Source organism: Vipera berus (assembly GCF_964194415.1).
Source record: "Vipera berus genome assembly, chromosome: 6".
NCBI lineage: Eukaryota > Metazoa > Chordata > Lepidosauria > Squamata > Viperidae > Vipera > Vipera berus.
In genome coordinates this window covers 59,700,945-59,725,749 of record NC_138208.1, presented here as the reverse complement: position 1 = coordinate 59,725,749, position 24,805 = coordinate 59,700,945, and the positions used below count along the sequence as shown (strand labels likewise).

The window sequence follows — 24,805 nt, the reverse complement described above, 5'->3', positions numbered from 1 at the left end:
ATATTTCTAAACAGTAGAAACATAGAAGAGAGCAGCCAATTTAACGTTTGTATTCCAGAATACTCCACCTTATGTTTTTTTGTACTATGATGTTTGAATTAAATTTAGGATGACCATAGAGTTATAAAATTACCTGGTTTATTACAACTAAAACACCACGATTTGGTTTGTGGGTTCAAATTTAAAAAATCAAGAAACAGTAACAAATATTTATGTTCATAATACTGTGAGAAGGTTTTTTTTAGAAAGAATGCTAAAATACTCTATACATTTTAATACATAAAACAGCAGATACCCATAGAAAATGAAAATACTTTTCTACAATTATAATGCACGTAATCATTTTGAAAAAAGTACAGTCATATGCTTATAATAATGAAAAAGATTTTAGGAACAGGAAACTGCACATTTCTTTTTATAATCATTCTTAGAAATCTAAACATTCAGTTATATGTTATATACTAAGTTAATCTTCTAAATAATTATCTAGTTTAAATTTAAGAATAGCTCCTGTCACTATCAAAATGACTCAGAATTCAAATTCAATACTACAATTTCTACAAAATGCATTCTTAGTATAATTCAAAGTAAACAATGAATGAAATTTTCAACAATTTTTACTTGGCACACATAAGAAAATTACTTGAGATAGCAACAACAGAAATAAAAATGCAGAAAACAGAATATTAACAAAAGCTCTACACACTGTGTACACAATTATTAGGCGAGTATTTTGGAGTATTAATTTTCTCATTGAACAATTATAGTGCTCTCAATCAATCCAAAATGTTAATAAACCTCAAATCTGAATATTTAAGAAAGTAAAAGTGAGGTTTTGGTTTTCTTAGAACATCTAAAAGTAAAGTTAAAGGTTCCGCTGCACATGCGTGCTAATCGTTTCCGACTCTAGGGGCCGGTGCTCATCTACGTTTCAAAGCCGAAGAGCCAGCACTTGTCCGAGGACGTCTCCGTGGTCATGTGGCCGGCATGACTAGACGCCAAAGGCACACAGAACGCTGTTACCTTCCCATCGTAGTGGTCCCTATTTTTCTACCTGCATTTTTACGTGCTTTCAAACTGCTAGGTTGGCAGAAGCTGGGATGAGTAACAGGCGCTCACTGTTACACGGCACTTGGGATTCGACCCGCCAAACTGCCAACCTTCTGATCAACAAGCTCAGCGTCCTAACCCACTGAGCCACCGCGTCCCTTAGAACATCTATATGCGCACAATTATTGGGCAACTATTAGTGTGAAGAATTATCATGCAACTAAATGAAAAACAAAAGTTTGCCCATCTCACTCATTTGCATCTGCTAAAGTGAGAATAATAAACAACGCAAAATGTACAAATAAGCATGACATTTAAAAAACAACAACCCAGTGACCAAGATAGTCACCCTTCTTTACAATCAGTCATGACCCTTCCATTCATAGTCTGTCAGTTTCTTGATCTGTTGGCGATCAACGTTTTGTGCAGCACCAACCATAGCCTCCCAGACATTGTTCAGAGAGGTGTACTGTTTTCCTTCACTGAAAATCTCCCATTTAAGAAGGGCCCACAAGTTCTCAGTAGGGTTTAGGTCAGGTGAGGAAGGGGGCCATGTCATTATTCTTTCACCTTTAAACCCTTTACTGGCTAGCCATGCAGTGAAGTACTTCGATGCATACGATGAAGCATTGTCTTGCATAAAAATCATGGTCTTTTTGAAAGATGCACTTTTTCCTGTACCATTGCTTGAAGAAAGTGTCTTCTAAAAACTGGCAGTAGATCTGGGAGTTGATTTTGAGTCCATCTTCAACCCGAAAAGGTCCAACTAGCTCATCTTTAATAATACCAGCCCATATCAGTACACCAGCTCCATCATGCTGGCATCTGAGTCAAAGCGGAGCTCTGTGCCCGTCACTGATCCAGTCATGAGCCCATCCATCTCGTCCATCAAGAGTCATTCTCATCTCATCAGTCCATAAAACCTTTGATAAATCTGTCTTTAGATATTTCTTGACCCAGTCTTGCCATTTCAACTTATTTGTATTGTTCAATGGTAGTTGGGTTTCAGCCTTCCTTACCTTGGCCATGTCTCTGAGCATTGAACACCTTGTACTTCTGGGCACTCCAGGTAGGTTGCAGTTCTGGAATATGACAGCACTGGGTGGCAATGGGTTCCTGTAGCTTCACTCTGGATTCTTCTCAAATCTTTGGCAGTTAATGTGCATCTATTTTTCTCAACATGTTTCTTGCAACCCTATTGACTATTTGCAACAAAATATTTGATGGTTCTGTGATCACTCCCCCAATATCTTAGCAAATTCAAGAGTGCTGCATTCCTCTGAAAGACTTTACAATTTTTTACTTTTCAGTCTTTTTGGGCCCATTTTGCCTGAAAAAAAGAAGCTGCCTAATAATTATGCACACCTTGAAATAGGGTGTTGATATCTTTAGGCCACACCCTCCCTCATTACACAAATACACATCACCTGATATGTTTATTAAGCATTCAGGTTTATACAGTTGCAAGAAAAAGTATGTGAACCTTTTGGGATTACGTGGAGTTTTGCATGAATTGGCCATAAAATGCGCTCTAAACATCATGTAAGTCACAACAATAGAAAAACACAGTCTGCTTAAAATAATACTACACAAACATTAGCTGTTGTCATGTTTTAATTGAAGATAAGATGGAAACATTCACAGTGCAGGGTGGAAAAAGTATGTGAACCTTTGGACTTAATAACTGGTTGACCCTCCTTTGGCAGCAATAACCTCAACCAAACCTTTCCTGTAGTTGCAGATCAGACCTGCACAACGATCTGGAGTAATTTTGGACCACTCCTCTGCACAAAACTGTTTCAGTGTAGCAATATTCTTGGGATGTCTGGTGTGAATCGCTCTCTTAAGGTCATGCCACAGCATTTCAATCGGGTTGAGGTCAGGACTCTGACTGGGCCACTCCAGAAGGCGTATTCTGTTCTGTTGAAGCCATTGTTTTGTTGAATTACTTGTATGCTTTGGGTCATTGTCCTGTTGCATCACCCACCCTCTGCGGAGCTTCAGTTGGCGGACAGATGGTCGTACGTTTTCCTGCAAAATGTCCTGATAAACTCTGGAATTCATTTTCCCATCAATGACAACAATCTGTCCAGGCCCTAAGGCAGCAAAGCATCCCCAAACCATGATGCTCCCTCCACCATGTTTTACAGTGGGGATGAGGTTTTGAGGTTGGTGTGCTGTGCCTTTTTTTCTCCACACATAGTGTTGTGTTTTTCCCAAACAACTCAATTTTGGTTTCATCTGTCCACAGTATATTTTGCCAGTAGTGCTGTGGAACATCCAGGTGCTCTTTTGCAAACTTCAAACGTGCTGCAATATTTTTTTTGGACAGCAATGGCTTCCTCCGTGGTGTCCTCCCATGTACTCCATTCTTGTTTAATGTTTTCCTTATTGTAGATGTGTCAACAAAAATATTAGCATGTGCCAGAGATTTCTGTAGGTCTTTAGCTGACACTCTAGGATTCTTCTTTACCTCATTAAGCATTATGCGCTGTGCTCTTGCAGTCATTTTTACAGGACGACCACGCCTAGGGAGAGTAGCAACAGTGCTAAACTTTCTCCATTTGTAGACAGTCTGTCTTACCGTGGACACATGAACATCAAGGCTTTTGGAGATACTTTTGTAACCCTTTCCAGCTTCATGCAAGTCAACAATTCTTGATCGTAGGTCTTCTGAGAGCTCTTTTCTGCGAGATGGTTCACATCAGACAGTGCTTCTTGAGACCAGTAAACCCAAAACAGGTGTGTGTTTTTAAAGGGCAGGACAGCTGTCAGCAACACATCCAATATCATAACAGTGGTTGGAGTCAAGGTTGGCTCACTCCTGGCTCCAATTAGCTCTTGGAGAAGTCATTAGGCTAGGGGTTCACATACTTTTTCCACCCTGCACTGTGAATGTTTACATGTTATGTTCAATTAACACATGACAACAGCTAATGTTTGTGTAGTATTATTTTCAGCAGACTGTGTGTTTCTATTGTTGTGACTTACATGACGTTTAGAGCACATTTTATGGCCAATTCATGCAAAACTCCATGTAATCCCAAAGGGTTCATATACTTTTTCTTGCAACTGTACAGTTTGGAGATGGAAAATATGCATGAAAATGATAATAATAATAATAATAATAATAATAATAATAATAATAATAATAATAATAATAATAATAATAATAATAATAATAATAATAATAATAATAATAATAATAATAATAATTTTATTTGTATACTGCCCTTCTCCCGAAGGACTCAGGGCGGTGAACAGGGCAATAAATAGTAAAATACAGAAATACAAAAATTAAGAATGAATTAAACCAAGAGCCCAGTATTTCAGAACAATAAGTTAAAATACATTTAAAACATTAAAACAATAATAAAACCCAAAACCCATCAGGCCAGGCCGGCTTGTTCAAACAAGTAAGTCTTTAGATCCCGTTGGAAGGAGCGAAGGTCGGGCGCCATCCGGAGCTCAACCGGTAAACGGTTCCACAAATCCGGCGCACCCACAGAGAAGGACCTCCCCTTGGGGGCCACCAGACAACATTCTCTGACCGGTGGCACCCTGAGGAGGCCCTCTCTGTGGGAGCGCACTGGGCGGAGGGAAGTTGATGCCGGCAGCAGGTGCTCCCTAAGGTACTCCGGACCCATGCCATGTAGGGCTTTAAAGGTCATTACCAGCACCTTGAATCTTACCCGGAAGACAACTGGAAGCCAATGCAGCTCACGGAGCAAAGGTGTAACATGGGGAGTATCGGGAGACTCCCAACACAACTCTCGCGGCTGCATTCTGCACCAGTTGGAGCCTCCGAGTGGTCCTCAAAGGTAGCCCCATGTAGAGAGCGTTGCAGTAGTCTAAACGAGAGGTCATGAGCGCATGAGTGACCGTACGCAAGGCATCCCAGTCTAGATAGGGCCGCAACTGGCGCACCAGGCGAACCTGGGCGAAGGCCCCCCTAGTCACAGCTACTATATGATCTTCTAAAGAAAGCTGTGAATCTAGGAGGACTCCCAAGTTGCGAGCCCTATCTACGGGGGGTAATAGCTCACCCCCCATAGAAAGAGATGGAATATTCTGAATATCCCGAGATGCCGGTACGCACAGTCTTGTCAGGGTTGAGTTGAAGCCTGTTCCTCCCCATCCAGATCCGAACCGCCTCCAGGCAACGGGACATCATGTCGAGGGCATCACTGGGGTGGTTTGGGGTCGAAATAAAAAGCTGGGTATCATCAGCATACTGGTGATACCCAACTCCAAAACCACGAATGATCTCACCCAGCGGTTTCATGTAGATGTTGAACAGGAGCGGCGAGAGGACCGACCCCTGAGGAACTCCACAAACGAGAGGCCTCGAGGTCGACCTCTGCACCCCTGCCAACACCGACTGCGAACGTCCCAGGAGATAGGAGAACCACTGAAGAATCGTGCCTCCCACTCACAATCCCCTGAGACGCTGCAGCAAGATACCATGGTTGATGGTATCAAAAGCCGCTGAGAGGTCTAATAGGACTAGGACAGAGGAATATCCCCTGTCCCGGGCCCTCCAGAGATCATTCACCAGAGCGACCAATGCCGTCTCCGTGCTGTACCCGGGCCTGAAACCCGATTGGTACGGGTCTAGATAATCCGCTTCATCCAGAACCAGAGGGAGTTGATGCGCCACCACGCTCTCAACAACCTTCGCGAGAAAGCGAAGGTTGGAGACCGGATGAAAATTGTTTAACACAGCTGGGTCCAAGGCAGGCTTCTTGAGGAGAGGTCTCACCACCGCCTCCTTCAAGACGCCGGGGAAAGTACCCTCACTCAGAGATGCAGATATAACCACCTGGAACCAGCCTCGTGTCCCCTCCCGAGCCGCGTAAACCAGCCAGGAGGGGCACGGGTCCAATAAGCATGTGGTGGAGCTCAGCCTCCCCATAATCCTGTCCACTTCCTCTGGAGTCACAGGATCGAACTCCTCCCAGATAACATTGACAAGACCACCCATGTCCTGATCGTCAGACTGCCCAGTCGGAGTCCAAACCGGTCCGAATCCGAGCGATTTTGTCCGACACATGTTGGCTAAACTCCTCGACACGACACTGCAGGGGTTCCTCCCTCACCTCCTGATTAAGGAGGGAGCGGGTTACCCTAAACAGGGCAGCCGGGCGATTATCTGCGGACGCGATAAGGGTAGCGAAGTGGTTAGACCTCGCCACCCTTATCGCTGCGAGGTAAGACCTAATACAGGTTCTTAGTCGCAATCGGTCGGATTCAGACCGGCTGGACCTCCAACAGCTCTCTAGGCCCCGTCTCCCGACGCTTCATCTCCCGGAGCTCCGCGGAAAACCATGGAGCCCGCTGGGATCTGCACCGGGTCAGGGGCCGCAAGGGTACAACTCGGTCGAGTGCCTCCGTGGCCGTCCTTTCCCAGGATTCCACTAAGGCATCCACCGAGCTGTGAGCAAAGGAGGCAGGTGGGGACCCCAGTGCTGCCTGGAACCTCTCAGGGTCCATTAAACGCCTGGGGCGGAACCATCTAGTTGGTTCAGCATGCCCACGGCACGGAGTGGCAAAACGGAAGACCAGCCGCAGGAGATGATGATCGGTCCATGACAGGGGCATAACAATTGGAAAACCCCCACCAAGATCATTTAACCACCGTCCAGATAGGAAAACCAAATCAAGGGTGTGGCCCCCTACATGAGTCGGTCCATGAATTACTTGTGTCAGGTCCATGGCCGTCATGGAAGCCATGAACTCCCGAGCTAACTCAGATGATCCTCCCAGGGATGGTAGATTGAAGTCCCCCAAAACCATAAGTTTGGGGAACTCAATCACCAGCCCCGAGAGGATATCGAGAAGCTCAGGCAGGGCTGCCGCTGCACGACTAGGCGAAAGGTACACCAGCAGCAAGCCCAACTGCACCCTAGGACCACATCTCAGTAGGAGAGACTCACACCCGACTATCTGGAGAATGGTGGTCTCCTGCGGACACAAGGTCTCCCTCATAACAACCGCCACTCCCCCGCCCCTACCCTGAGCCCGAGGCCGGTGCAGCACCCGGAAACCTGGTGGGCAAAGATCAACCAGAGGAATACACCCCTCTGGGCCCAACCAGGTCTCCGTGATGCAAGCCAGGTCCGCCTGCTCACTCTCAACCAGATCCCGGATGAGAGGAGCCTTATTGACAACGGACCTGGCATTCAAGTACACCAGTCGGAGCTCAGGTGGCTGCACATCCTCGCTCCCGGGACCTCGGGGCGAAAACAGAGGGTCGGAGCGCCTCACCGCTTGGAGATAGCGAAGACGCACTCCCAAATGTCGATACAGCCCTCTGTTCATACACCTGCTGCCATTCCCTAACGTTGTGGGAATAGGTAATCCCACGACCCGCTCCAGAGCTCCGGAGGCAACCGACCCCCGCTCCCCCCGTGATCAATTCTGGACCTGGCCTGAACAACAGTTGGTGGACACCCCCCATTTCCAACCAACCACGAAATCCCACCCCACTACCTAGCCCCACAAAAAAATTGACTAAGAAAGTAACCAGGGGCCTCTTATTACCATATTTTCCGGCGTATAAGACGACTGGGCGTATAAGACCCCCCAACTTTTGAGATGATTTTTAAAAATTTTCGTCTTATACGCCGGAAAATCACCGAGCCCGGGAAGGCACGCCCTCCCCTCTCACTGTGGAGGAAGCAGGGTAGGCTGGCGTCTGGCGGGAGCCGGCAGGGTAGTCCTGCGCACGCGCGCGCTCCCCGGCTAAGGAGTCCTCAGGGAGCCATGGCAGGCGCCTCACACTCTTCCCTCTTAAGGCAGCATCGGCGGAGGCGTCAGCCGGCAGGGCAGTCCTGCGCACGCGCGCGCTCCCCGGCTGTTAAGGAGCACTCCTTAGCAGCCGGGGAGTGCGCGCATGTGCAGGACTGCCCTGCCGGCTCCCGCCCGACGCTCTTCCCTCTTGAGGCAGCATCGCTCCCCGGCTCCTAAGGACTCCTCGGGGATGCTGCCTCAAGAGGGAAGAGCGTCGGGCGGGAGCCGGCAGGGCAGTCCTGCACACGCGCGCACTCCCCGGCTGCTAAGGAGTGCTCCTTAACAGTCGGGGAGCGCGCGCGTGCCTTCCCGGGCTCGCTGACTTGCAGCCAAGCCGGAGCCAAAAGGGGCTTTTCCTTCCACCCACCCTTTGGAATAGACGCAAGAGCTCCCGGGGTCTGGCGTTTGCAAGGGGGAGGGGAAGGGGCTGAGAGGATCTTGGGGGTGGGAAGGGAGAGTCACGTTGGAGGGGGGACTGGACTAAGGAGGCTTGAAGTTGCTTTGCAAGAACGGGGGCGCTCAATTGATTTATGTACTATTTTCCGGCGTATAAGACGACTGGGCGTATAAGACCCCCCAACTTTTGAGATGATTTTCATGGGTTAAAAAGTCGTCTTATATGCCAGAAAATATGGTAAATTTGTACCGGAGGCCCCTGTCCCTGCCATCTCTCAGGGTCCCAACAATCGGGCCCTTCATCAAGATGAGAAGTGGAAAGGCGGGTCGCACCCAGGAAGGGGGGGCACCCCTGAGGGCGAACAAGTCCGTGCTGGTATAGCAAAGGTGAGTCATAATTGTCCAAGCAAGTCCAGCAAAAGGCAGTCCCATAATTAATCAGGAGGATCTAAGAAAGAGGGTAAGTGGGTGTCCAGACCACCAACGCAGCTCCACTGCCACTCAAGCTGGGTGAACCTCCAGAACAGGCCAACCACCATCCTCTCACGACGGTCGCAGCTCTGATCCAGGGAGTGGCCTGGAGCACACGCCCAGGGTAAGGCATACCCCATAGATCTCTCACCTCTAGAGGGACAGCAGATGTAAGTCTAAGCCACTCTCTCACCGTGGCTTTATACCCGGGTCCTTCTGAATCCTTTGGGGGCACAGCAGACAAAAGAATTAAGCAGCTATTCGTCCAAGGCAAACAAGCCTGATGAATCATAAAGTAGCAAAATATCCTAGCTGCAAATGTTCTTCTCCATGGGAGGAGAGGGTCAGGCGATAAGTGGGCAAACAGGGGAGGAAACCAAGATCCCCGCCGATCTTCCGCTAGGCCGCAAACTCCATCCAGCCGGTCTCCCAAAGCATGAGTGACATATAGTTTGTACCGCCCAACCGTCCGCGACATAAACCGGCCACATTCCACCACTGGGCCGCAAGTCTCCACGTCTGAACGGCCACAGCACTCCAGCTCACCTCCACACCAGGCGCCTCAGACATGGCCCCTCCAAAGGTCGCTGAGGATGCCGAGACTCACGGAGATATGGTCAAAATACTCACTTGCCTAATAATTGTGCACAGTGTAAAACAGGGGTCCCCAACCCCCGGTCCGTGGACCAATATCGGGCCATGACATGCCAACAACTGGTCCACACAAACAAGACCCATCTGTGAGATGCAGGCAGTACACAAAACCACGCCCCCTCCAGTCCGCGGAAAAATCTTTCTCCACGGAACCAGTCCCTGGTGCCCAAAAGGTTGGGGACCTCTAGTGTAGAAAGCTCAATGAGCATGTAACAGTCTATAGGGAGCTCTCACCTAACAGTAACTGGGACCAGAACTGCTGTTGCTAAGAAATGCAATCATAAACTGTAACATGATGTGACCATGCCACTTCGCAATGGCAGTTCCAGCAGACTTTGGTTGCTGTTATTAAGCAAATCACTAGTTGTTGTTAAGCGATGACCTCATGTAAATGCAACTTCCAACTTTCTACCAACTTCTCCATTGACTTTACTTGTGGGAAACCAGCAGGGAATGTTGCAAATCGCAATCATGTAATGCTGCAATGGTTGGAAATGTGGGCCAGTTGCCTGGATTGTGATCATGTGACTATGGGACTGCTTCAATGTCTGAAACTCTGAAGACTATTGTACCATTTGTTATGCACTGTTGCAGTTTGAATGGTTGCTGAACAAGTGCTTGTTAACTGAGGACTATTTGTAATACTACTTCCGTTACCACCTGCCTTTATGTAACTTAATTGGTAGCTATTGTATATCCTGACAATAAGGTATTGTTGGGTGAATTAATAATTTTGTTGCCCTTTTCTATAAATGTTTTCAGCTTTACAATACCCATTTTGAGAAAGTTAATAGAATTATATTGAAACAATCATTTTATAATATTTTTTTAAAAAATGTCAACATCTATTATAACTGTCATTGGGGGTATATTTTGGAGGAATTATGTTAGATGCAACTAAGATTACCAAAGACTGCATAATTTTGGATCTCAGGTTACCTAGTACTTTATACACTCTTTAGTGAATTAGAAAAGTTTTTTAAAGCTCTTCATAGTCTATTCATGGTTTCACTGGATTGTTAAGGTTTCACATGAACCTTGTTACCATGTTTTCAAGATAATTTAAAATCAAAATAAACTGCCAATTTTCTAGAAGATGATTCCACTTATTTCTTTTCTAGCATAAAAGCTACTTGTGTCTTTTGTTGCTTTTCAATTAATCACCATTCTATAAGAGAACCTACCTCTTGACTGCTACATTTACCTCTGAGACTTTGGAGAGGAGGGTGAGATGGACTGATAATTTATTACATTTTTATTTTTTATTTATTAAATATGTTTGTTGCCCATCTCTCCACAGGGTGACTGATTTACAATATTGAAACGAAACCATAAATATATAAAATAAGTAAATTTACATTAAATTTACAATAAAATACAAGTCATAACTGAAGATGGGGAGGAAGGAAATGGAATATATGGAGTTGATCAATCACATCCAGTGTGATATTCTCCCTTTGAGAGCCCAAGCCAACTGACAGAACAAGGTCTTCAGGTTCTTGTGGAAAATCAGGAGCGTGGGAGCCAATCTCACCTTCGGGCAAGATGTTTCAAAGGGTCAGGTCCATGCGCCATCCTGAATTCCCTGACTCACAGGGTCCACAGCATGCCACGTTTGCCAGCAAGGGTGGGGAGGGCCTCTCCCATAGGAGTGAGATGGTTCCTCGAATAACCTGGACCCATGCCATGCAAGGCTTTATAGATAATAACTAATGCCTTGAATTGCAATCAGAAGCAAACTGGCAACTAATGCAGCTCTTGGAACAGTGGATAATTTATAATAATTTTTTACAAAATGTAAAAAAGGAAAATTTATACAGATTTATACATTCTACAACTGAATGTTTGACAAGGAATACTATGTTTTTTTAAACCAAACATATCAAAAAGCACAAATTCTTTTCTGCTTTCTCACTATTTAAATTTGTAACTGTCCTGTGTAAACTTGGATATCAATAAAAGAGAATATTTGTAGCTCAGGGTCAAAATGAGGAGTTGTTGGAACTCTCTGAGCTTGGTTGCTTTCTTGTAGATGTTTTGTTATTCAAACTAGGTAACATCATCAGTACTAGTAAGGAATGGGGTTTGCTCTCAGTTTGTATTCTTGCTGGTGGGGGTGGTCTTAGAGGGTCCTTTGTTTTTTTAATATTGTTTATCTCTATGTGTCTATTGATGGCTAATTTATCAGAGTGCCAGGCTTATAGAAATTCCATAGACATAAACAATATCTATAATATGCAAAATAGACTCTCAACAGGCCAAAAAGGAAACAAAAGATCAAAACACTTCCCCACCAGCAATCAGCACCCTACTGAGCATTGATTAACTCCAAGATTAACATGACACCAACAATCAAGTAAACAATACTTCAATCAAGGAACTGTCTAACAAGCTAACCATAAACAGCCCAACCAAAGAACTTGCAAGACCACCCCCACGAATACTGACAGGGCAAGCCACTAGATAGAATATAAATGGAGAGCAAACCCACTCCTTGTTACCTAGTTTGGGTAATGAAACATCCGCAAGAAGACAACTAAGCTCAGAGAACACCAAGAACTTGGATATAAAATCTTGGTTTCATTTTCTACTTTGGAAGGTATTTTTGAATCAGTCTTTCCAGGTTAAATGCCACAGAAAACTATTTCAATGAACTAGGAATTATGTGTGAAATCTAGGAATGTGCAAGGGAGACAGTATAGGAGGGAGTGGCAGAAATTAGGTTCATTTTCATTCATAATTATATTTCTTACTTTCACGTTAGCTAATTTAATTTAATTTTTAATTTAAAACTGAATTACAAACTTATTTCTTTTTTTCTAAAGGAGAACCAATAAATATGAAAAATAATTCAACTGCAAGTTTCTATTTACATCAGTAAGAGTAATAAATAACAAGAGAAATAGTTTGCTATTTTTATCAGTAACAGCTGCAAATTTTCCATAGATTTACAGATTTAGTAGTCTTAATATTTTGCTCAAGTTTTCCTTCTTATACCTACATTTTTAATATGTTACTACCATTTATTTATTTATACCCCAACTTCATGCTTTTTATAAATAACTCAAGTAATCTTTCCTCCTCCTATTTGCCCCACAAGAACAAACTTGGTAAGGTGGGTTGGGCTGAGAAAGAGAATACTTGACTAAACTGAATTTTTATATTAAAAGGAAAGAATATTTTTTTAAGTAGATGGCTCCTTTCCACATACTTCATCCATAAAATGTTCTACTAATCTTAGCTGTTACAGTTCCCTTTTAAAGCAAAATAGTTTGAAATTATTTTACAAAATTTAGTATAATTTAATTACTCCAGTATTTTTGCAAATGCCAAAAACCAAACCACATTTTAAACTGTACCATTTACACTTTTCTATATACATTTATATTTGTTGTTTTCTTCAGTTGCTAATTCGTGCCCAACTTTCCTCGACCTCATGGACCACAGCACACCAGGCGCCCTTGTCCTCCACTCTCCCGGAGCTGACCCAAACCCATGCCCATACCTGTATATACATACACACGCACACACTATTTTTCCTAAAATGGTAACATCATGCAAAAGTGCAGAAAAATAATAAGAATTAGCAAGAAAAATACATTCCATGGGCATGGTAAGAAAGAGAAATAAACTACTTTAATATATGCAATATCTTTCAATTTGTTTCCCTGTAGACCATCCTTGCTTTTACCATATACTCAGAGATTTACTCATACATTGATTTGTTCTTGAAAATGTTCACTTCTTTTTGAGTTGTAATTGACTACAGTTTACTTCTATTGTATACTGTTCTTATAACATCCAGTAAAGATCCATCAGTTGTACTTATTGATGACCTTATTGATGATGAAATTTGCAAAGGCTATCCCATCAGTTGTACTTATTGATGACCTTATTGATGATGATGAAATCTTCAAAGGCTACCCCATAACAAAATGACATCCATATTTTAAACATTCCTTCAATTACAATCTCTATACGATAGCCTTTTAAAAAGCATTGTAGCATTCTTCAAAATATTATATAATCACTTTTCCTCGGTTTTTTGTTAGACATTCATAACATTTTTTAAATTTCATTTTTAACATACCATTATTATTCCCATAAAATATCTAAAATACTATTTATAGGTCTTCTTTGTCTCAGCTTCATATGATGTCATTTATTGTGTTTATTTTTAATTCCATTCATTCTAGTGGGATTTTTGTTTAGTTCTCTTCATTCAATTTTCAAAAATAATCTGAATCACAATTGGTCTATAATTCCTTTGCCTGCTTTAATTATTCCTTGCTTTCTATTGAAATAGCAGCATACATTTGTGTTAAGCACGCTTTTATACATATTACATTGTACATTTTTTTTCAGCAATCATTCTATTTCTTCCCTCATCCATAGCCTTTTCATCTTTCCACTACACACTTTTCATACTTCCAACTAGCATCACTCCATACACTGCTGAGGTACTTTATAACATAATTATTTCCCCTCAGATCAAAATAGCGTTCTTATGTCCACTTTCCACTGATTCTGTAAGAAGAATAAGCTATCTTTTAACACTTTTGTACTATCTCTTCCTGCAGTCATTCTACTTTCACTCTATTTTATTTCATTTTCCTCTAAATCTTTCTCCCCCCCAAGATTCACTCTATTTTATTTCATTTTCCTCTAAATCTTTCTCCCCCCCCCAAGATTTACTTTTGACCATACCAAAAATTGGTTAATCCAACATTCATAATCTCTCATCACTTTTGTAATCCCAAATTTTCATTGTAAACAAAACAACTTTTTGTAGTCATTTCTTCAGTATGTGTACACATGAACAGTTTTTTGCTTAAACCATGCATTTGAAACATTGGTATCATTTTTACAGAAGAAACCAAACAATAAACTATTCATTTTGTGGACTCGAAATGGCCCAATAATTTTTTTCTGTATCTCCTATACACCCATTCATAGATGTCATCCAGTGGAGTAAATTATATTCCTCGTTTGTATTTGCTCAGAATTTTGAATAATTTCACCCAAATCACAACCTTGATTTACACAGGCTTTGACTCCTGTGTACAGTAGTAGGCAGCACCTTCTGAGCATGCCAACTTTCTCACTGTTAAGTGCAACAGAGTAAATAATCTAGCCATATTATAATCTACATTTTTCAGCTGTAGCTACATAAAGCTTAACAGTTAATCTGTCTACTCCTTACTCCTATCGAGATATACCTAGAACTAAAGGATCAATTATAGATGCAGAATCTTTCACAATTTCTAAGATGGTCATCCAAGTTGCCAATACCTTGCTCATGTATCTGAATCTACCAGCTTTGCATATGGAGCAGTCAACCCAAATGTTGAAACACCTAGCCTGGCAGTTTGGACAGAATTTACCAACTGATGGTCCCCATATCAGATGTTGCTGTTGCTGAAGCAGGTGGAGTCCACCAACCCCTTCTTGGATAATAGATATGATAGGAATTCAAAGAAATGTATATTTGTTCAATGTGAAACAAAGAATTCTGTATGTAGTATTTGCACAACTCTCTAATTGTTACTATTATCTGTCCCTTGTATAAAAGAACTGCTAACTGCTCTAGGATTGGCAGATTCTGTTGTTCAAAAACTATGTCATATAAATAAATAAGGAATAAGTAACATTTACTTTTTATTAATACTCTGAAATAAAAAGGAAATTATGTGCCCAATAAGTAATTACAATACTTGACCTGTGTCAGAACCCTGTCTTTCTATGGGCATGGAGATTCCTGCTCTCTTTCGGGTTCTGCCATTCTTCTGGGGGGAGGGGGGAGCTTGGGGTTGCTACAGTGTATTTCCTTTGCTTTGTTCCTTGCTCTATCCTCTTTCATGTTTCTTTCTTGGACAATGGAAAGTGCCTCTGGCCATCTGCCTTATCTCCAGGCACGAAGAAGAGTTGCGGAGACCTAACAGCCTTGGAAGACCTGGAAGCTGTGCCTTATCGCTCCGTTCCCACAATATTTTCACACCTGCGGATTGGCCCATTTGAACCATCTGGATGGACAGTTGGGGTGGGGTTTTCATTGACTCTTGACTTATTGATTTGCAGAGGAAACCTGAGATCCTGCCTTCTACTACTGCTGTCAACACCTTCCAATAAAAGTTCCTTTTGAAATGATGTCCATTTCAAGACTTCTGCTTTCCTGGGAGGCTTAAATGAGGCAGGTCCTTACAACCTGATTTGCTGAATGGAAGAACAATAAAGTAGTCTCTATAAAAACAAACAAACCAGCATACCTGCGATGGTACTTCAGGTGCTTTCTTATTTGCTATATTATCTGCTGCTGGTGGTGGAGGTGGTAACAATCTGGATGTTTGATTCTCTAAGGAGATCAAGAAACAACTTCATTGCATTGCCTAACAAACACACGTTTAAGACATGTAACTATTTTTCCTTCTAAAAGATTTCACTTTGCTTTTCAATTAATTTAATTTTACAGTTTATATATTAAAGGTGGAAATTTTTTTGAAGTGATTTATCTTGGTCTGATTTTTTTACATCTCAAAAACCTGACATTTTAAAGGGATACATGGACTTTTTGTATCTATTTTATCTCTGTTGCAGGTAAAGTGTGTGATGCAACATTCTTTTATAGTGCCTGGAGGCTGTGGGGGCCTGGATGGAGAACAACAGACTTCAGTTGAACCCTGGTAAAACAAAAGGGCTGTGGGTAGGCTACTACTCTGTATTCAGGAGTTTATCTTTGGTCTGGCTGGGATAATTTAACCAGGGAGTGCTCCTGGACGCACAGCTCATTTGAAAAAGCTGTGGCAGCTGTGGCTAGGAGGGCCTTTATTCAGCTTTTGTGTGTGTGTGTGCCAGTTACAGTTTCCTGGATAGGGAAGCTCTCTGGTCAGTCACTCATGCCCTAGTCATCTGCTGTTTGGACTACTGCAAGAAGCTCTACATGAAGCTATCCTTACAAAGTATCTGGAAGCTTCACGTGGTAAAAATGTGGCTGCACGGGCAATTTTAGGTGCCCAAAGAAGGGCACATGCAACCTTGCTTGCCTTGACCTTAGATGGGTGGCAGTTTCACCTCCTTTCTCCGAGGCCAGTCAACTCAGTGTTGAGGGGGGGGAGGGAGCGCACTACAACTCATGGCGCCTACTCCAGAGCTCAATGCTGTCTCTGCTCTTTTTAAACATCTACATGAAACCACTTGGGAGGATCATCCATCACTACAGGATGAGGTATCATTAATATGCTGGTGATATCCAGTTATATATCTCCATTTGAGTGAAGTGATAGATGCTGTGGATATTCTTCTGCTGCAGTACCTCTGAGGGCCTGGATGGAGAACAACAGATTTCAGCTGAACCCCGGAAAGACAGAGTGGCTGTGGGAGGACCCCTCTGTATTTATCATCCTTGATCTTGGATGGAGTTGCACTACCCCAACCAGATCCTTTACTTAATTTGGAGGCCTTTCCGGACTCATGGCTCCAGAAAGTAGGTGGCAGCTGTGGCTAAGAGGGCTTTTCATGTTGTGTACCAGTTACTCCCTTTCCTGGATAGGGAGGCTCTCCATTGAGTCACTCATGATCTGGTCATCTCCTGTCTGGACTACTGCAATGCAATAGTGGAGCTATCATTGAAACCTATCCAGTAACTTCAACTGGTGCAGAATGTGACCACAGAAGCAATTCTGAGTGTCCAAGGAAGGGTAACACCTTTGCTCCACAAACTGCATTGGGTGCCAGTTTGTTTCTGGGTTCAAGGTATTGGTTATGACCTATAAAGCCCTACATAAGATAGAACCAGGCTACCTATGGAACTTTCTTTGTCCAATTACATCAGCCGTCAGTTAAAGAATTCTGAATGGTAAGGTAGGCGGTGAGTCTTCTCTACCATTGCCCCCACCCTATGGAACATTCTTGCCTTGGAGGTCAGACAGGCCGCCACTCCTGGTCTTCTGAAAAGACATGGCTCTGCACCCTTGCCTGGGGAGCCCAGAGGAGCATGAAACTATGGGGCTGTTTAGTCCCTTGAAAGCCCTCTCTTCATCTTTTAATTAACTTTAATTGCTTGCCTCCTCTTGAAAATTTTTAAAATTGTCTTTAACAAAGATACAGTTTTATATTTTAACATTTTATTGTACACTGCCCAGAATCCCTCTATGGGGGAGATGGGCAGTATAGAAATGTGAAATAAATGAATAAATAAATGTTTTATATCTATTTGTACAAAGCTCAGTGTCATTTCATCAGAAAGATGGGCAGTTTCTAAATATATGTAAATAAATAAAAGAAAAAAACAACTCACCAACTCTCGGTGTTGTATTATTCACTTCAGGAGCTGAATTATTGAAGGCCGATATAGGAATCTTCATCTGTATGGGATTCCTACTGATGGGAGGAGTATATATTCCTGAAGTACTCACAGTAGCCAAAGTAGTCCTTGTGGCTTGTGCAATAGGATGTGCTGTTGTAACAGCTTGCACTGCAAGGGTTGTCCCTATTGAACAGCCAACACTAGCTGGAGAGTTCCTCTGAATGCTTGAACTGGACACTGAAGGGTTATTGTTTGGTTTTGCTGAATTAGTTGATGATAGAGACAAAGGAGTTTTGGTTAGATTACCAACATTTGATTGGCTTTGGACAGGTATAAATTCAACACTGCCAGATTGCTGATTGGTAACCAAGGTTCCTGTGTGACCTTGCAGGATCTGAGGCTGAGAGGACATTGCAACAGGTACATGAAGGATTACTGGCAAAGACTGAAGTGAAACAGACATTGGCTGTGTGTTCCCACCAGCCACCTGGCTGGTACCAACTACTGTTGCAGTATTAGCTGTGGGAAGAACAGGTGTTGTCAAAGAGCCAGATGTGAGGGATGCAGAAGTAACTGGTGTTTGGGGCTTCTGATGTCCACTGACTGGTGTCTGTGGAGTAGCAAGAGAAGCAGCAGACACTATAAAGAGAAAGAAAAAAGATTGAAATTTTTGTGTCAAATTAGCTATTTCATGAATTTAAATTACAATTTCATCATGACAATCAACACCTTTGTTATACATTGTTCTTGTAAAAACAGGTTTTTATTACTATTTGATGTCATGAAAACAAAAAACATAAGCCATTATTATAATAAATAAGTATTCTTGAAACCTTACTGTGAAAAGGTGGCAAATAGAGCAAAAGGTATTAAATGAAATTTATTTTTAATTTGGTTTTAAAGATACTTATGCATAGAATACAAAATAAAAAGATTTACAAACTGAATGTCACTGGACAATTTTTTCAAAAGTTTTGCTTTCTGGAAAACTTTTGTTGATGATGACAGACCCCTTCAAATTGAACACAAATATAATTTCAGAATAACCGAATCACATAGGAATCTTGAGAAATATGAAATTAACTTTTAATGATGTAATGTATTTAATTGCATAATATTTCCAACACGCTGCATAAGTTCAACAGGGCTAAAAATGTTTTGCTGCTGATTTTTATTTGTACTCAGTGTCTGATGCATCTTGCTACAACAATAATCAGCCCAGATGGATTCAAGTTGTCTTATACCATTTTCAATTGTGGCAATGTGCTGGTGATACTTTTCAACAACTTCATCACTCACTGCACCTAGATTTTTAGGAAAGAAATCTAAGTGTGGACTTCCAGTTTTGTATCGCGGCGAGACAGACGCAGGAAGGTAGAGCTCTGCCTTCCGCGCTTGATTTCACCCTGCTTGGGTGCCCTAGAAAGAGCTAAAGTCACCCCAAAGAGGCGATGAAGAAGGAGGGGTGTCTCGTCGATCACAGACAGACAGCGGTCTTTCCGTTTGATCTGAGAAAAGCCCTCCAAACCGGCAGGGGAAAGACTGGCTACATTCCTATGGCCAGCCATTAGCTGCTGACAACTGAAGAAGAAAAGCACCAATTAATACATCATAAACAGCATGTTTGGAACTGGGTGAGAATATTGATCTTTTCTTTACTATTTTACAACTGAATTTCCTGAGAAAGTTCCCAAGCTAAAAACCTCCGAATGTGAATGGAAGTGGCGTTTTAAATTCTACGGGGGACAGAAATACACAATATTGAAGTGGAAGTAACAAAGCTACAGTTTTGAAATTTGAGAACATAACTAAGATTTTCTCTTTGAAAAAAAAACTTTGAGGTGAAACATAAGAAATCAATCCTTTTTTTTTAGAGTGGAAAATGGATTTAGAATGACATCTAGTGGTGAATCGGAGTACAGCACTATATAACTAGCTTTCTGCCTGCTTGATGATTCCTAGCCTAAGGGATGGGGAAGAAATGGAGGTAGTGACAGATTTTATTTTCCTGGGCTCCAAGATCACTGCAGATGGGGACTGTAGCCAAGAAATTAAAAGACGCTTGCTCCTGGGGAGGAAAGCCATGGCAAATCTAGACAGCACACTAAAAAGCAGAGATATCACCCTGTCAACAAAAGTGCGTATAGTCAAGGCTATGGTCTTCCCAGTTGCAATGTATGGCAGTGAAAGCTGGACCATAAGAAAGGCTGAGCGCCAAAGAATTGAAGCCTTTGAACTATGGTGCTGGAGAAGACTCCTGCGAGTCCCTTGAACTGCAAGGCGATCAAACTGGTCAGTCCTAGAGGAGATCAACCCTGACTGCTCTTTAGAAGGCCAGATCCTGAAGATAAAACTCAAATACTTTGGCCACCTAATGAGAAGGAAGGACTCACTGGAGAAGAGCCTAATGCTGGGAAAGATTGAGGGCAAGAGAAGAAGGGGACGACAGAGAATGAGGTGGCTAGATGGAGTCACTGAAGCAGTAGGCATGAGCTTAAATGGACTCCAGAAGATGGTAGAGGACAGGAAAGCCTGGAGGAACATTGTCCATAGGGTCGCGATGGGTCGGACACGACTTCGCAACTAACAACAACAGCCTAAGGGAGAACAACTGGCAATAAAGGAAAATATTTTGGCATATTTATCACCATGACCTTGTTGGACTATAAACACCCACTGAGCTTGGACTTTTAATCTCAAGAGCTAGTGGAAGAGAAAGAAAAACTTGACCTTTGATTACGTCTGGCTGGGAAAAACTTTTTGAGCTGTTTTCAGGGAGACTGAATACTGTATTTTCCGGCGTATGACGACCCCCTACATTTCCTGTTAAATTATAGGGTTTGGGCTATACTCGCCGTATAATACCCCTCTTCCAACACACACCAAATAAAAATTAAAAAACATCAGATTTGATTTTAATATGGTAATTTTAATTCAAATGCTTATGACATGCAGGTACTTAGTAGGAAAACTGTCACTTATAAACATAAGGCTGTTTGTCATCAAACATGTAAACATAAAACAGTGCAAGTGGATTAAACTTAATAATGATAATGATAATGATAATAATAATAATAATAATAATAATAATAATAATAATAATAATAATAATGAGAAGGAGGAGGAGGAGGAGGAGGAGGAAGGGACCTTGGAGGTCATCTAGTCCAACCCCCTGCTAAGGCAGGAAACCCTATACCATTTCAGACAAATGGCTGTCCAGTCTCTTCTTAAAAACTTCCAGTGTTGGAGCATTCACCACTTCTGGAGGCAGGTTGTTCCACTGGTTAATTGTTCTAACTGTCAGGAAGTTTCTCCTTAGTTCTAGGTTGCTTCTCTCCTTGACTAGTTTCCATCCATTGCTTCTTGTCCTGCTTTCAGGTGCTTTGGAGAATAGCTTGGCTCCCCCTTCTTTGTGGCAGCCCCTGAGATATTGGATCACTGCTATCATGTCACCCCTCACCCTTCTCTTCGTTAAACTACACATACCCAATTCCAGCAACCGTTTCCTATTTTCCTAATTCACTTTTTCACTTTTCCTAATTTACTCTAAAGCTTTCTCTGCGCAGAGCCTTAAATAACACCAGCTGCCTGCAATTAGTGCAGGTTCTCATCCCACCAGGCTCAAGGTTGAGTCAGCCTTCCATCATTCCGAGGTAGGTAAAATGAGGACTCAGATTGTTGGGAGCAATAAGCTGACTTTGTAATTATGCTGCTTGGGGGGGTGGGGGGTGGTGAAAGCTCTAACAAGCAGGCATATACATAGAATGAAGGCTATTGCTAAGCACATTGATTTGTGCTTTAAATTGTAAGCCGCCCTGAGTCTTCGGAGAAGGGCGGGATATAAATGGGATTTAAAAAAAAAACCAAATGGGAGATCCGCTCCAGGTTTTTCAGCCAGCCCGCCCAGTTCCTGAGTCAAATGTGTCCTTAGAGCTAAGCAGCTGCTCTGGCTGGCATTCCCCACCTGCCTTTCAAGTTGCTCTTGCATTCCCCACCTGCCTACAGCTGCTCTTCAACTTTAGAAGGAAAGACGCCCAGACCCCAGCCTGTAAAAAATCACAGACTGCAGCTTCTACTCCAATTGGTCCTGCTTTCCCTGCGCAGACTAAATGGAAGATCCGCTCCAGGTTTTCCAGCCAGCCCTGTCCCTAAAGTTTCAGCACCCGGCGTATAAGACGACCCCTGACTTTTGAGAGAATTTTCATGGGTTAAAAAGTCGTCTTATACGCCGGAAACTACGGTACTTTGAACATTGTGGATTATAACCTTGCCTGACTGACAATTTTGAATGCCTGAGAAAATATTTTGGGACTGGACCTGTATTCTAAAATCTATTGGAATATAAAGGCTGCATATAAAGACCAGAAAGCTAGAGGAAACTTTCTTCTACTTTTACTGAGACTGGTGATATTAGAGGATCTCCAGGAATGATACCTCAAAAAAAAAAAACAAATACCTTTCAGAAGGAAATATACTCTACAACTAATTCACCAAACAATTGTTGCATACAAAGAGGACATAAAAAGAAACCACAATGCTGGTATGTGCGCGCGACATTCTCCCACTGCCGTCCAGTCTTACTCCTTCGGAGGACCCTGCAAAAGGTTAAAAGTCACCCTGGAGGGGCGACCACCAAGAGGAGGCCAGCTCCCTGAGATCGCGGAAGGGCGGCAGCCCTCTGCTTGATCCGGAGTATTCCTCTGGCCCGAAGAAGAAAAGATTGGCCACTGGAGGCAGAGCCAGCTATCAAATAGAATGGCTGTGCTGAGATGCCGCTCCGAATGAGCGTGCCAATCTCACAGCCTTTTCTCTGTTCCTGGTGGGTTTTTTAAAAGCCCCATATCTCTCGGAGGGAGATCAGAAGCGGAGGCGCCCAGCTGAGCAGTTCAGGACAGCGGTCCAAGCTGCAGAAAGCAGGAAAGCCTAGGAGAGAGCCGGGTGAAGGAGACGGCCCATTATGGCGGCCATGAAGAAATGACAGCTGTCAGAAATAGCGGTGAGTCAGCAGGACAGCGATTCAACTAACCTGGCGGAGGAAACACTCGGATTGTTGTTCCGGATTGCGAAATCTCTCCAGAGAATTTCAAAGAAGAGAAGAAAAAAGGAGAGGCCCCAGAGCTAAAGGGGAAATCACCTCCCCTGTCAGATAGCGGTGAAAAGGAGACAAGGGGAAAAAGAGATCGGACCTTAAAGCAACAGACTCACAGGCTGTAAGGACTAGTGACCAAGGGTGGTTTCTTTCTGGCTCTTGCAGTAAAGCCAAGAAGTAGTTTAACAAAAAACAAAATAAAGTTGAAGAGTGACAGTGCGTACTGAGCTGAGAGTGGACATCTTGAATAAGAACTAACAACCAATTAGCATTAAATGAGGGAAGAGTGATACTCATAACTTAAGAACTGAACTATTTGTTTCAAAAAGTTTCTAAAACAAAAGAGATAAATGGTAATTGTCTTGAGAATTTTGACCAATAAGAATTAATTGAACATAACCTATTGTATGATTGAATTGGAGGAGACTAACTAGGAACAAAAAGTTGAATGCTCAAGGAGGATGAGAAAATTTATTTGTCTCCTTGTTGAATATATTAATATTTATAATTGAATTGACTGTGAAACCTGGTCTTTATTGTTAAAGAACTGAATATTGTTTACAATATTGAGGTAATTTAATGGTTATATTATTGTTACATGTTTCTATATAGAAAAACTAAGACTGCATGGAATATAAACACTTGAAATTAATATTGATTATTGTGTTTTAGAAGTGTTAACATAATAGGTGTAATAGGTTTGATATTGTGTTAGCAACAAAATATAGCATTGTTAAGATATAAGGCACTAGTGATCCCTGGAAGAATAATAAATTCTCCAGGTGTGGTGGAGGGAAAGACAAAGATCGTCTATAAGTGGGAGGGTTGGTTGACATCATTTAGAAAGATGACAAACATCCCAAATTTAACAAGAGTTGGGACTGGAAGAAGGCAGATGACCCAAGCCTCATCGGTGGAATTAAGCCCAGCAGGGCAAAGATCCATAGAAGAGATGATGCCACGGGAGAAAGCGGGCTCACTTAAAGATCTACAAGCAATGCTACAATCCATGCAAGAGGTTATGCTGAGAAATCATGAGGATTTAAAAAAAGAAATAAGTGAAATAAGGAATGATACTGGAGAACTTGAGGAGAAGATGGGAGCAATGGACGGAAAATTTGAATGTTTCCAACAACAAATATTGAAAAATGAACAGAAATTGTTAGAAATGGAGGACAGAATGAATAAGGAGGAAAGAAGAGTAGATGAAATGAATGAAAAACTCTTGCAAGCAAACAAAGAGTTAGAAAAAACCATCATCCTGCTTGAAACTGAGAAAGCAGACCATTATCTACGTTTCCAAAATGTGAAAGAAGAGAAGGGGGAGGACCTCCCAGAAATGATGATGGACTTGCTAGCAAGGGCCCTAGGGACAGGGAAAGAAAAGATGGCAAATGAGATTGATGAGATATATAGAATCCACACAAATTATGCAAGAAGAAATAACTTACCCAAGGAGGTACATATCAGATTTGTGAAGAAGTCAATTAGGGATGAGATTTTGCACAGAACAAGGGACGACCCAATAGAATACAGAGGTAAACAACTAACTGTCCTCAAACAAGTCCCTAGGAGGGTAAGAGACCTGAGAAGGCTCTACCAACATATTACATCAAAATTAATAAGACAAAACATTAATTTTAGGTGGCTGATGCCGGAAGGGATTGCGGTGACCTGGCAAGAAAAAAGATATAGGTTAGATTCGATTGATAAAGCAGAAGTGTTTTTGCAGCAGCATCTAGGCAATGAAGATGAACTAGAGGAAAGAGAGGTAAGAGAAGAGAACAATAGAGAGAGATATAATAGACACGGGAATCACAAGGTAAAGAACGGGAAACGGAGAGAAGAGAAAAAATGAGAATGAATTATGACAATGATGATGAGAGTAGACACAAAGAACTCAAGGAAGATAGACCGACAAGGGCAACAAGATCAAAACAGAGGCAGTAATGTAGAAACATTAATAGTATTATCATTAAATGTGAATGGACTAAACTCCCCGGCTAAGAGAAATATAATTTTGAATAAGCTCAGTAAGAAAAAATTAGGAT

General features: G+C 42.4%; 1 protein-coding gene across 4 annotated transcripts in view; it reads right to left on the bottom strand.

Moving 5' to 3' along the window:
* Positions 1–24,805, bottom strand: part of ATF7IP (activating transcription factor 7 interacting protein) — a 119,440-nt gene that overhangs the window by 19,037 nt on the left and 75,598 nt on the right. For all 4 annotated transcript variants that reach the window (XM_081330459.1, XM_081330462.1, XM_081330461.1 and 1 more), the window contains exons 9-10: positions 17,657–18,304; positions 15,630–15,715 (exon numbers count right to left, since the gene is read on the bottom strand). In XM_081330459.1, coding sequence (XP_081186585.1) covers positions 15,630–15,715; positions 17,657–18,304 — 734 coding nt within the window. The remainder of the gene's footprint in view (positions 1–15,629; positions 15,716–17,656; positions 18,305–24,805) is intronic.